Source organism: Vigna unguiculata, chromosome 3, assembly GCF_004118075.2.
Source record: "Vigna unguiculata cultivar IT97K-499-35 chromosome 3, ASM411807v1, whole genome shotgun sequence".
NCBI classification, from domain to species: Eukaryota; Viridiplantae; Streptophyta; class Magnoliopsida; order Fabales; family Fabaceae; genus Vigna; species Vigna unguiculata.
The window spans coordinates 55,956,624-55,971,377 of NC_040281.1; the positions used below are offsets into that span (position 1 = coordinate 55,956,624).

General features: G+C 28.7%; 2 protein-coding genes across 7 annotated transcripts; both read left to right on the forward strand.

Annotated features, from left to right (window-relative positions):
• The first annotated feature begins 3,146 nt into the window (after window positions 1-3,146).
• LOC114178079 (glucan endo-1,3-beta-glucosidase 14-like) lies at window positions 3,147-6,535 on the forward strand. Of its 2 annotated transcripts, none has more exons than XM_028063776.1 (3): window positions 3,147-3,616; window positions 4,229-5,256; window positions 6,161-6,535. In XM_028063776.1, exons 1-3 carry the CDS (start codon window positions 3,562-3,564, stop codon window positions 6,242-6,244), a joined length of 1,167 nt encoding a protein of 388 aa, XP_027919577.1. In that variant the 5' UTR covers window positions 3,147-3,561; the 3' UTR covers window positions 6,245-6,535. The 2 variants fall into 2 exon arrangements, with proteins under 2 accessions (XP_027919577.1, XP_027919578.1); XM_028063777.1 differs by lacking the exon at window positions 6,161-6,535 and adding an exon at window positions 5,601-6,147.
• Window positions 6,536-10,440: 3,905 nt separating this feature from the next.
• LOC114177307 (mavicyanin-like) lies at window positions 10,441-11,419 on the forward strand. Of its 5 annotated transcripts, none has more exons than XM_028062593.1 (3): window positions 10,441-10,793; window positions 10,927-11,246; window positions 11,323-11,419. In XM_028062593.1, exons 1-3 carry the CDS (start codon window positions 10,613-10,615, stop codon window positions 11,329-11,331), a joined length of 510 nt encoding a protein of 169 aa, XP_027918394.1. In that variant the 5' UTR covers window positions 10,441-10,612; the 3' UTR covers window positions 11,332-11,419. The 5 variants fall into 5 exon arrangements, with proteins under 5 accessions (XP_027918394.1, XP_027918391.1, XP_027918395.1 ...); XM_028062592.1 differs by having other exon boundaries at window positions 10,452-10,793; window positions 10,880-11,246; XM_028062590.1 differs by having other exon boundaries at window positions 10,443-10,793; window positions 10,927-11,419.
• The last annotated feature ends 3,335 nt before the right edge of the window (window positions 11,420-14,754 follow it).

Here is a 14,754-nt window from a genome sequence, read left to right on the forward strand (position 1 = left end):
TTGAATAAGTGTAATAAAAGAACTACATTTGAAACGATAAGAGGCGGAAACTTTGCCCATTTATTGGAACATATACGAGTTTGGTAAAATGGTTATCTAATTTGATTCGGAAATAATTTTATCTATATAAAAGTAAGTAGTTCTTTTCAGTAAATAGTACTTATCAGTAGTGATATTCACTATTGAATTACGATTTAACAGATAATTATATTTTAAATGCGGCACGTGTTACCATAGTATTAAGTTTGTTATTTATAAAATAAAAAAATGTATCATTTATTGTATTTTTATTATTTATAAAATATATATTGGTAGATATATGTATATCAATTATTGTGAAAATACATAAAAATTATTAATAATATTTATATACATTTAACTTATTTATATTTTTAATATATTATATAATTTTTAAAATTTATATACAAATGAGTGTTAAAAATTAGATTTGAATCTTCTACAAAAATAATTAGAACATCCCATTTAATAATATAAACTATTAAGTAAAATGGTATCAATTGATAAAACAACAAATGTAGGTAATACAAAAACTATAATAAAGTAATTATAGTTATCCAAAATAGTATACTTATAATAATCAAAAGATATGTCTACATTAAGAGGGATCTGAAAACAAAAGTTACAAAGTCAAGGGTTTTTCTATATTATGTAAAGGAACTTAGTTTAATTATATAAATTTATTTTTATTTGGTGAGTGAATCGTGGTGATAAATTAATATTGTTGGTAATTTCTGATGTGTATAATGTTATGTTAAATTAAATTGATTATGTGAATGAACAAAAATTGGTATTTGCGGAGTTGATTAGTTATAACATGATTTTCCATTTTGCTTATTTCAAGGTTTACTTTTCAATTAAAACATGGTATTTTGAACTAAGGAAGTGATAAAATCGTCTAGATAAGCAAATTGATATATCTGTTGTAGTTAATCAGGATCTGAATACTGATATGGCAGATGTATATTTATGTATGAAAGTGTTAGGTTTAAAGAGGGGATTTCACTTGGGAGACACAACACCAATGAGACCTGAACCTAACCACATAAGGTATTCACATAACTCTCAACCCAAAACCTTAAGGCGATGAGGTTTATGTGTCTTCATCTTTATATAACGTTCTACTTTCTCATTTTTAGACAATGTGAGACATATACTCACACTTGAATTCCTCAAAGAAAGAGAGTCATGAGGGCCTTTGTATACATAGTATTCTTGATACTATTAATGATTGAGTATGATGTGTGAAATTGAAAGGATGAATAGTTTGTATGAATTAATGTTAAATTTTATAAGTAATATGATTTAAATTTACACTAGCTTGTACTGTTTTCTTGTTTGTTTATGGTTTATCTGTGTATGATAGTCGTATGTTGTATATGAGGTGGGAGGATTGAGAAGCGGTGGAAAGATTGATGGTTAGTTATAATATATATATATATATATATATATATATATATATATATATATATATATAATTTTGTATTGTATAGATTTTGTAATTGTTAAAAAAATTATATATTTTGATTAATTTATCACGAGTTTCATATAAGAGTGTAAATACATATTTTATGTGGTTGTTTATTGCTTAATATCTAATTTGTAATAATTCAGTTAGTAGTGTAGGTATGCTAAATTTTGATATTACATAATATTTTAAAAAACAAATTTTAAAATTTTTAGAGAATAAAATTTTGAAAAAAAAATGGAAATTAAAATTTATACATATAGTTTATTTCATTTTTAAAAATGTATTATTTTCCAAAAGATTAAAACCAGAGAAGCCCTAGTAGAATGCGAAAAACATATTAAATTCTAGAGATCGAATTATTTTATTCGAATAAAGTTTTTAATTTCCTTAAATTTTTGGATGTTTGGTTTCATGCTCTTTTCCTGTACTTCATATGTGCTGAAAGATATTTTGTTCTTTTCTCTTTTCGTAAAATTAATACTTTTTCATTCTATGTCTATGTTGTCAACGTGTCCACATTATTCCAAGAGAACGTTTCTGTCATACTCAAAGTGCTATATGGTATAAATTAGAAAGGGACATTAAAACCTAAGAATATCGGATCCAATTATTCCTAAAACTATTTCTAAATTAATTTAATATTTGAAATATAAAAGAGTTTGTTTGATATAAAAATATTATTAGACAAGACACGAGTCATTTAAAAAAATGGTTCTTTCTTACCATAGTTAAAATGATTAAAATAACATTTTATAATTTTTAAAATTAAGTTAATTGATACTAATATTATAGCAACTACGAAATTTCAGAACTACAGCACATTTATTTGATAAACCGAGGGGGTTGAATGAACGGATAATTTAAAACTATATAGAAATAGACAAATTTTCAATTTATTACAATAATGGATGAATACGTAAATACGTTCTAAAATAGGACTTCATATTAAAAGATTAATTTAAAACACAAATTTCCTTTTTTATATATTTTTTATTAAAATTTGTAAGTTGTCCTAAGATATTCTATTTAAATTTTTTAAAAGAAAAACTTTTTAAAGATGTTTCATCTTATAATGAACTTTAGTAACTATAATGTCCCCAAATCACAACTTCATAATATTTTCTTTTAAAAAAAGTTAAAACTGTGTACAGAATCATACGTTTGTAATTTAAAAAATGAAAATAGAAAAGAACTTAAAATTAAATTTTTTTACATATTAAAACATAATCATATTTTGAAAGACGGGTTTTTTAATTCTTTAAAAAGTAGTAAAATTTAAAATGTATCGTTTCTGTTACTTATAAAAAGAATAGGAAAAATAAAGTATTCTTCTGTTTGATTATTTTAAACTTCGGTAGTAATATTTTTTAATCTAGTGTACTTCAACAGCTATCAAGTAGTTAAGGATGAGATTAAAATAATAATATAAAAATATTTTCGTTCATATTTTAATTCATTCTAGAAATAATTAAGATGTGAGTTGGTGAGTATTTTGTCATAGATATATAATTATATTTTAATAGTAATTAGCAATGATAGTCACATATTATTATGCAAGTGTAAAGGTTTGATGTGTGTTAATCGGTGATAGGAGGAGCGCGTGGGAAAGAAGAAGAAAACAATACCTTAACGCAGACCGCATAACAAAAATCGCAATATGAGGAACAAGTGCAATGCATTGACCAATGAAGACGAGGTTTAGTACAAACCCACACCGCACTGTGTTCTTCCCTTCTTCTGCCTCTGCCTTTTCTTACTCACTCACTTCAACTCAATTATAAAAACCCCATTATCGCTCTCACTTTCTTCCCTTTTCTTTTCACCTCTCTTCAACCTCCACAACCCATTCCAACCCTCATCTTCTTCCTTCCCATGCCCTTTGGGATTTTACAGAGAACAAGTAATGATATCAAGGCATGGTTCAACGCGGCATAACTAAAAAGCGTTTCTTTCGTCTTATGGCATGTCTCAAGATGAAGAAGCACTGCGTGCAACCCCAACAACGCCTTTCTCTTTCAATTCCCAAATTTATCGCCAGATAAACCCCACATCGCTCATTTCTTTCCCACCCCATGACAATCTTTCCCTTCTTCTGCCCCTTCTTTATACTCTTCTTCACACAAACAGGTACCTTGATGCTTTCTTTATCTATTCTTTTGTAACCTCCGATTGATTTATTTACTTTATTGACTTTAATTGATCTTTATGATCTTGCATGATCATGGGTCGGTGCTTTCAGCATCTTATTTTGAATCAAGTTCTTAAGTTCTTGGTACTGTTATTATTCTTGTTTGTATTTTGTATTTTTTTGTGTTCTTGGCCTGATTGCTTTCTTTTTATTCTGATGATATCAAGTTTTTTCTTTTTTCTTTCATTCTCCCCCTCCCTTTTTGGGTGAGATTTTAATTTTAGTTTCCTATTTTAAATATATACATATTGCTTTCCTTTCAAGTTATCACTATGATTGCATTGATCAGTGCCTTTCCTTCATGATTTCACATGGGACCACTATTCCTTGGACATATCATGATTGTTCGAATTGTGTCAATTCGTGGTTCTGATCATGGATGGTCTTTCTAATTGGGGTTTCTAGAGTTTCAACTTTTTGGTCTTTCATCTCATTACCAATTTTGTTCATGAATGGCCTAATAATTTTAGGATTGTAGAAGTTCTTGGTATGTTCTTTTATGTTGGAAACATCAGGTTAATGGAGCTCTGCCCTCCCTGTTCGGTTTCCAGGTTACGTGCAAGCGTTCACCGGAACCTATGGTATAAATTACGGGAGGATTGCAAATAATATTCCCTCACCTGATGAAGTTGTTACTCTTCTCAGAGCAGCAAAAATAAGGAACGTTAGAATCTATGATGCTGATCACAGTGTTCTCCAAGCATTTAGTGGAACTGGGCTTGAAATTGTAGTGGGACTTCCCAATGGGCAGCTGCAAAACATGAGTTCGAGTGCAGACCATGCTTTGAGCTGGGTAAAAGAAAATGTACAGACATTTCTTCCAAACACAAGAATTCGTGGAATTGCAGTAGGCAATGAGGTTTTGGGTGGGAACGACTTTTCGCTGTGGGGAGTTCTTTTGGGTGCTGTTAAAAATATTTACAATGCTACTAAGAAGCTTCATTTGGAACAAGTGGTTCAGATTTCCACTGCAAATTCATTTGCGGTTTTTGCGACTTCCTACCCTCCCTCCTCATGTAAATTTAATGATAATGTTAGTCAGTATATGAAGCCTCTATTGGAGTTTTTCCAACAGATCGGCTCTCCTTTCTGTTTGAACGCTTACCCTTTCTTAGCCTACGCAAGTGACCCTGAACATATTGATATAAATTATGCACTTTTTGAACCAACAGAGGGAATTTATGATCCAATATATCGTCTGCATTATGATAACATGCTCGATGCTCAGATTGATGCAGCCTATGCAGCTTTGGAGAATGCTGGATTTCACAAAATGGAAGTTATAGTTACTGAGACTGGCTGGGCCTCAAATGGAGATCAAAGTGAAGCTGGAGCAAATGCAACTAATGCAAGGACATACAATTATAATCTGCGGAAAAGGCTTGCTAAGAGGAAAGGAACCCCACACAGGCCTAAAAATATTGTGAAGGCATACATTTTTGCATTGTTCAATGAGAATGAGAAGGACGGGCATTTATCTGAGAAGAACTATGGACTCTTCAAGGCTGATGGGAGTATATCATATAACATTGGTTTTCATGGACTTAGTGCTGGACATTCATCTCTTTTGTCTCTTAAGGTACTTTAAATTCCATTTCATGCTACTTGTTTGTTTAAGCCCATTTAGAAGTTTTCTCACACCAAACAAAGAAGAAAGATAAAATGAAACCAGGATCTCCCCCTATTTATTTGCAGTCTGTTCTCATTATATCTTTTGTAGTTTTTGCAAGTGGGCTGGTTTATTGGAAGAGAGGGGGAGGGGAGAGTTATTTCTTAACAAAATGTAACAAATCTACTAGATGATGATGATGATGCAATGCCATTCAATATACACTAGCATAGACAATATCAACTTTTTCACCACACCATTTATATGAGACTAACTTATTGGAAACTGATGCATCTTGGTAACCTACATGATAGGACTATATGGATTTGGAAGTATGTAATTCTGAAAAGTGTATTTGAAGCATGCTATATAAAGAAGTAACAAAGAAAGTATTGAGAAATTTGCGCCACAAGTTGACAAAGGATGCCGGGCCATGTCAAGAAATTGCACTTCATTCAATATGCAGTTATCTAATTTGAATTACTCTAAGAAAATAGAGATTGTGAAATGTGTTTTTCCTTGGTACTACTTTCCCTACTATCTAGTTATAGACTAGTAGCAGAACTTCTGGCACCAGTACTTCAATTTGTTTTCCGTATCTGTATTCTTACCAATATTATAGAATACTTCATTGATAGTAGTATCAAGGAAGTATCCAAACCTATGAAATTCAAACACGGTGTGAAGCTTATTGAGTGAGGGAAAAAGTCTATGGCTGGTCTGAATTGATAGGTGGTTTAATCAATGAATATTGAATTCAGTACTTGCACTAACAGTTGGAATTTTAATTTTGCTGATAAAGAAGTTAGATTATGCAATGTTTCATATTCTGTGCTTTTGGTGTTCACTGTTTGGTTTTAATTTGACTTGGCAGAGTATCTATAGTGAAGGTTTGTCCTGGTCCTACACGATGGTATTCTGTTTACCTTGTTTGATACTGCTGAATTGGTGGAGTTAGTGATCTTATGTTACCAACCTGCTCAGCATACCAGTTCCTGCCAATGAAATGGGTTTGACTTGGCTACTATTTCATGTCTCACCATAGATCAAAATTATACCATTGATTGTCATATTTCATAAAGCAATATCCAGAAATTCTCATGTTCCCCCATATTCAGCAAATGTGTAATTATTTCACTTGAGAAAGCATTTCCTTCCTTTGATGAGAACTAGATTTTTCAGTTTTTACTAATATATTTGAAATTTTGGACACATTCTAATTTTATAGAATACACTGTAAATTTTGGTATTCTGTTTGTTTATCAAAGCATTTAAAAATATAGAGAGCCAAATTGGTCGTAAGGGGGAAAAGTATATGTTGGAATAGAAATCATGAACTGCTATTAATAATAATAAATAAATTGTTATTACTTATTATTATTATTATTAGGAGTATAGCATAGCATGTCACTGTGGCACCCTGAAATGACAATGACCTCTCTGCCTAACACTGTTATTTTCCTAGTTTAAATTTTAACTTTTTTTTAATTTACTTTTTTATGTTTAGTTCCTGTAGCTGTCTTTATCAATTAAATTTAATGGAGACTATGTCATCATGATGTCACAATCACGTCATTATATTACATTACAAATTAATAAAATTATCAATTCAACAGTGTATCATGATTAAAAATATCATGTCTTTTGTGGCTAAAATTAAAACAAATTATATCAACTAAATAAAAATAAAATAACATATTGACAAAGACTATTAGCAAAAATAAAAGTGGCATAATTAACCCTTTAGTCCATATACTACGAGTATTTTGATTATGATCTCTTTTTCTTTTCTTATTTGATTTTTGTTTCTTTCTATAATTTTCTGTAGTCCCCTTATCATTAACTTTTTTTTTATTTCCGTAATAATTACGTAATTACATCGCACATCTATAAAATTGTCAACTCAATATGCATGTTGTCAAAAGTGTAATGTTAACTCAAGATGTTACAGAGACTAAAATCAACAGTGATATATTTATACACATTAAAACAAAAAGAAAAATATTTACAGGAATTCAGCGACTAATAACAAAAAAAATGATAAAGTCTATAAATAAATAAAAATAACGTATTCTATAGTGGATGAGATAAAAAAGTGACACATTTACAAAATCATATTTAATTAGGTTAAAGTTGATTAACAGTTGTTAGACATCTTAAATTGACTTAAATAATCTATTTAATTTTTTTTTAAATTAGTCATTTCTACTATTAACATAATTTATCAATTTTTTTCATCGTGGTTCTGTTTATTATTATAAAAAATTTGCAATAATTAACTAAATATATTTTTATTTTATTTATTTTTTATTTTTAATTTCCAAATTCTATTTGTTTCAATTTTTAGTTGTTGGTAATAAAAGTACTAAAATAGGTCAATTAAGTGGCTTGAAAAGTTAGTGAAATAGATCAAATTAGAAAGAAAAAAAGTTACAACATAAATTGGACTGTTCATTCTTTTGATGAAAGAAAACTTGTTCAGCAGGGGAAAACATGGTGACGAACCTGATCTTGAAAGATTGATCAACAATTTCAATTCCAACATCCAACTTGACAATGAAAGAATGATGTCAAAGCATTTAGTCCATAAATTTTACAGTTTTTGAATAAAATAGAAGATATTTTGTTAATCCGGAAATTCAATAAGTTTAGAAAAACAAATATAAAACAAAAACAAAAAAACACAAAAAAGTTTAGACCTTTTAAGGGTAGATATTGGGATTGATCATATGACAGAAAATAGAGAGCTAGAAGGAAAAAAAAATAGAGAAAAAGTAAAGATAAAGCATAAAAAGGAGGATTTGTATGAAATTTGGATTCAAACGGATTTTAGCATTATTTATTTATTTCTTTTCTACTTTTACTTTATTTATTCCTTCCTGATGTTAAATTTTACTTACGTTTTTATTTATCGATTCTGCATTTTCTTCTGGAATTGAGAGTTATGGTAATGGTTTTAAAATTAAAGTATTTATTAAAGAATAGTTTTTAGTTTAATTCATTTTCATAAAATCATTACATAAAGTGAGAATGATCTTTACTTGATGTAAAAATTTTAATCTATTATTTTTACATTGATGTAAATACATTTATTCTTTTTAAAATGAAGATCCCCTTCTTATATTTTATAAATTATCTCATCTATAGTGTAATCGAACCATTTCTTGTAATAAACTCCTTCAAGTGTGGTAGTATATGATAAATTCCATGGTGACTTTAGGTTGTTAACTTTAAGAAGTCATGGATGGATTTAGTAACCTTCCAAATTGGGCTTCATTCAACATATTGGGTCCGGTTCTGATGACTTAAATAAAATTATTACATACTGCACTCTATCAAATTTCTCGCTGCCCCCTTAAAAACTTCCAAAAAAAATTATTTCCGGAATAGAAATGGAGTGATTATCTTTCAAAAAGAATTTTAAGGTGTTCCGGCAAATAAAATCCGGAATGTAAGGGTGCCGTGTTATGGTGCAGGAAGCAATAGCCCTTAAATAATAGCAAGCTTAAAAAACAACTATGTTAATGTGGTTGGATTTTGTTTCTTATGAACAATTATGGTGATTCAATTAGATTCACTTTATATAAGTTACTCTTTCTCTTCCCATTTTACAATTATCTTTTATATATATATATATATATATATATATTATAAAAGTCCCACTACTTTCTTCTTACTTTACCATTTACAAATATATTTATTGGGATGTAAAAATGACGATAAAAATGGTAAACTAATGTCTTATTAAATATATAATGTAAATAATATATAAATAATTATAACAAATAATAATATCAATCCATATCAAATATTCACTTTTACACGTAAACATACATTCATACAAATTTTAAAGAAATATACACTACTATAGCATAGATTATTCTAATAATTTTAGTTGTTTTTTTATTAATTATTAATTACTTCTACTCATAGTATGGAACTTTTATAGATTCTTTATTTTATGATATATTGTCTATTTAATTGAATACAATGATTCTATTTAAAGAGATCATATCTCACATTATCAATCAAAAAAAAACATTTTTAAACCTTTCCATATATTATTCACACATTTACATGTCAATTGCGCCATATAAAAGTCTATTTAGTGACACAGTTTCAATTAAACGAAATTCAACAATAGAAAAGAAAAGTTGGTTTTAATTGAACCTTTTAGCTTGACTGAGAAACCTTCCGTTTAAGAAAAAATCTCCTAATTTCATTTTTTTTCTTGAAGAAGCAAATATTTCACTTAAGCTAAAATATGCATTAACTCGTCATAATTATTCCATATCAATTTAGGATCAATTTCACACAAAAATCCAAAATGAAGTAAAATAAAATTATTAGTTATTGACACTTGTTTCCAAGCTACAACAAATATTCTTGTAAGAGTTCCAAACATCTAAGAAACACCTAAAACAGTTAAAACATCAAAATTAAAAAGATAATTTTCATAAAACATCGTCTCTATCTCACTAAACTCGTAAGAATCCAAAGCTCAACCTAAACTCATAAAATACTATAAAAGAGTTATAAAAAAAATTACCTTATTTTATTTGAAATTCTGATTGATCAAACATTATCATTATTACTATTTATATTTACGAATATTATTTGATAAAAAAAATTAATTCTATAAATATTTAAAATAAATAATTAAAAAATTAAAATTAAAATTTATATAATCAGCATAAAATAAAATATTAACAGTATTTTTTAAATTGTTAATAAACTAAACTCAAGCCTCACCATCCTAAATCATGTCTTAACTTTAAATTCACAAAAACACTTCACTCTCTATTATTTATCTATTTAAATTGTACTTCTAATATTTTCTTTAAAAATTACCATCAAAACGCTTGCTTGAACTTTATATGATGATGATGAAGATGATGAATAATATATTACAAATCAGTTTTAGCATACTTAATTTTCAAAAGCATTCTACATTATGTTGCTTTTCATCCAGAAAAAACATTTTAAAAATAATATGTAAAAATTAATTCACATTAAAAAATCACTTTTTATATTGCAGTATTATTATTCTCTTGAATAAAATACGAACCTAATTTAATCCCATAAAATTAGATATCAACAGGAATAATAATAAAATAAAAAAAATCTCCGTGCATCGGAGGAGTTAAGTTCAGTTGTTGGTTCATAGAAGCAGTAATCTCATAAGTCCCCTGAAACAGTATAAAAGGTAGGAGAAGGTTGAGTTAGCGTCTTCCTCAGCATCTCAAGGAAAAACATTATCCTCGCTTGGAAAAGAGGCATAAACGGAACAGGGGCAACCTGAGACAGACACACACACACACTGGTCATGGCCAACGTCGAAATCCTCTTCCTTCTTCTCACACTCAAATTAATGTCATTGCCGTACATCACAGAAGGTGAAGAGCATGTAGTTGGTGGTAATTCCGGTTGGATTATTCCTGTCAACAATCCTTCCCTCTATTCCTCCTTCGCAGCAAGCACAACCTTCAGAGTAAACGACACTCTTGGTCATCGTCATCATCATCTCTCAAACCTTACATTACCAACTTCATTTTTTTTCTTTCACCCTTAATCTAACTATGTCCTCTTTCAGTGTTCAACTTCAGAACAGGAGCTCACAACGTTGTCACCCTGTCGCAGAAACACTACGAAAGTTGCAACGTCACCGACATAATGGAATTATTCGACATGTCGCCAGCCAAAATCACTCTCAACCGCGCCGGCGACTTCTATTTCGCGTGCGCCTTCCCGAGTCACTGCAGCCTCGGCCAAAAGCTCAGCATTCATGTCACCGCAGGAGGCTCTTCTTCCCTCACGCCATCGGAAGCTCCACTCCCACCCCCACCTCACTCGCGTGCACCCACGCTCCTCGCCGTCACTGTCCCCGTTCTTGTCATGGCAGTTGCCACAAATCTCTTGTTTCATTGTTATTAAAATCTTGTAAAAGCGGTTATTTTTACGTATGTGGTCTGTCTTTCTGGTTGTTTGTATTTGTTTTTGTGTTGTGGTAATAAATTGATGTTTTTCATTTTCCAGCTGCATTGACGGGGACATTGACCGGATTTGTGTTGTAGTGTGAGGATTGTTGATGAATAAAAGAAAATGTTGAATTATTGTGGATTGTTGCACGACAGGCTAAGGAGTAAGAACCGTTCGCTTTAAATTCCCTATCTCTATTCATTTTCTGTTATCCACAAGTTATTGAACCGATTAAATGCATGTAATTTGGTATTTCTTGAAGTGCACAAAAACAAAAATGTGTTTCTATCATCATCTTTGCGCATGTGTCCTACCATAGCCTTCCCCTGTTAATGAGGAGTAAAATACAATTTTGTCTCTAAAGATTTAGCAGTGGCATAAAATTTGGAAAGCCAAAACTTCCTTCGAGAATATCAATGTTTATTAGTATTAACACCTATGCTTTAAATTTAACTCAAGAAGACATCATATTCTGTAATTTAGTTTTACCCCTTGTAGATAGAGGGTTTTTAATCATTACTCCTTAGAAAGCCCAAAGTATATCACCTTTAAACCTCCCACACACTATTCTTAAATAAAGATGTCATAAATGAATTTTAATTTATAAATATAGGTTGAATCCAAACTACTTAATCTCCGAGTTATTTGAATTCGAATTGAACGTGGATCGACATATAATACATTAACAAGAATTTTTTATTAATTTGTTTTTATAAGTTTTTAAATATAATTGTTTATCATTTTTAATTACCCTTTAGTTAGTTGAATGATTGACAATGTATTAATTTAATATTCATTTTTAAAAATATTTTAATTCCATCCCAACTCTAACAAAATGTGTCAATTATAATCCTTTAACAAAATTTTTTCTAATAACGTTAATGATGTGTCACGTGTCAATTCTTTTTTTAATTTAAAAATTTCTCATGAGTCAGGTTCTCCTGGTATGATATGGGGCACTGTAAGTATCACCTGACAAGACATGTCACGTGTTAATGTCATTGTGAGGTGTCATTATCTAAATTTCAATTTAATTTTCATATATGTCTTTTTGTTTTAATTTAGTCCCTAATAATTCAACAATTAATATTACATGGTGAATTAAATTTTATGAACTAATATATTATAACACTACTAAAAAAATCATATTTCCTGCCAATTTTGTTTTGAAATTTGTTTTACAGGAAATACTTACAAATTTTGTTATGAAAAACAAATTGTAGGAAATTGCTGCCAACTTTTGCAAAATATTTTGTATAAAACACTATTCGCAATAAATTTTGTAGGAAATACTTACGAATTTTATAATTTTGTAGAAAATAATTACCCACGAATTACCTGCCAATTAAAATTATTAGAAAAATACATGAAAAAAAGTCTTTTCTTCCAAACTTTTTTAATAAATTTACAAGAAAATTCTCATGTAATAATAGAATTTTTAGCAATGTATGTTAAAAAGTTAATTAATGTTTGACTTTTGAAAAATTTAATTAAATTTAATTAATTCAAGAAAAAATAAATCACAAAATTTAATTTGTATAACTACAAATATGTATGATATTAATAATTGATGTATTAATAATTAGTAATTCAACAATTAGTATTAAATGCTGAATTAAATTTTATCAACAAATATATTATTTTAAAAAAGTAATTAATGTTTGGCTTTAAAAAAATTAATTTAATTAAATAAAGAATTAAGCAAAGAGACATGTCTCGAAACTAAATCGAATCAAATAGAGATATATTTGGAAAGTAGATTGAACCAAAGACATAAGAGTGGAGACTAAATTGAAAACAAAATAATGACCCCTTGACAGTGATATTTGACATTGTTTTGCCACGTGACACTACCACTGCCACAAGATATTAATACTATCACGTGTCACACCAAGAACCTAACACATGACAAAAAAAATTAAAAAAATATAAAAAACCACAAATGTAATGCCGTTAGACTTTTTTCTTTTTGAAAGGGACCTAACTAAAAGTTTTTAAAAGTTGAGATGCAATTGAAATGTTTTTAAAAACGGAACCAAATTGATACATCCTTACCAAAGTGGGTACCAAAATTGACACGTCTTCATGAAAATATGTATCATCTCACTAATTAAACCTTTAATTACATAGGTTGATATTTTGATTTTTTAAATACCAGAATATTGTTCATTACATTAAATAGTTTAGAGTTAATTTATTTGTTTGTAAATAAATTGATAATTGAATTTTTAACTACAATCTTTATAACATGTGAACATTTTGATTGTACGTCAATACCAAAAATGAGGTTGAGTTACTCACTTTAATTTTACTATAATAAATATATAAAATAATTTGGAAGCATAAAACATTCTTAAATAAATCAATCCACTAACTTGTCAATTTGTGGTAAGTCGAGCCGGGTTACAAAATTTTCAAATCACCAAAAAAATGAATCATGTTTTGTCACTCAATTTTAGCTAAACTTGAACTAGGTTGAACACTATTGTTTTAAAATATAATATAGAGAAAGAATGCAAAACACTTCTTGTATGAGATGTAATGTTTGTTGTGTCTTTTCCTCGTACAAATAAGTGGTATTTTTAAGGAGAAGAGAGACTTAAGAGTTGATCATAATAAATTTGATTTAAAATAAAATAAATGTAATAAAATTAAAAGTTGTTTACATATAAATAATATTTATCCATAAAATCAATAATCCATAAAAACGTAATAGTAAGATTTTATTTTAATTAATTAATTTTTAAATTATATTAAATATATATTTTCTTTTTAGAATTGATTACATAATTGATTATGGTAGGTGATGTGGGATAAGAATATTATGGTAAAACATCAACTTATCTCTATAAATCTCTTCATTTTAGTGAGATGGTGATTCCGTAAATCATCTCCGTCACTCGCTCACAAATAATTAGAAGTGAACAAACTTCATCTTTGCATCAGCTAACTTAAATCTATTTGCACACTAAATCCGCGCAAGCGAACTTACCCTAATTAATTCAAACTACATTTTAGTAAAAAATGAATCCAACAAAATATTGACCTAACCTAATTATTCAATTAGTTTCCAATTTAATATAATTAATTGGGTTAAATTTAAAATTTAAAAAAATATAACTTTGTAAATAAGTCGACGTGATTCATATGGATATAATTATGAATTGAATTTACATATGTGTTTTTAATCCCCCATTAAATGTCATAACAACCTCCTATTCTTTTGGACTTTTTTTTCACTCTCAGCATCTGTGTGTGTGTGAGAGACACACATGGGATAAAAATAGAAAAAAAAAAAAACCAGAAGTTGATAGGTAATATAGGATAAGAAAAATAGAAAAAAAATATGTAAGATAAAATATAAAATTTGCTGCATAAGAAAACTAAGGTTTTAACAAAGGTTCGATGAGACTGATATTTAGTTGACATAGGACCCAGTCTATAGCTCCGTCGTATCTGCTAAGAAGAGTGATCTGGTGAGGGCACCGA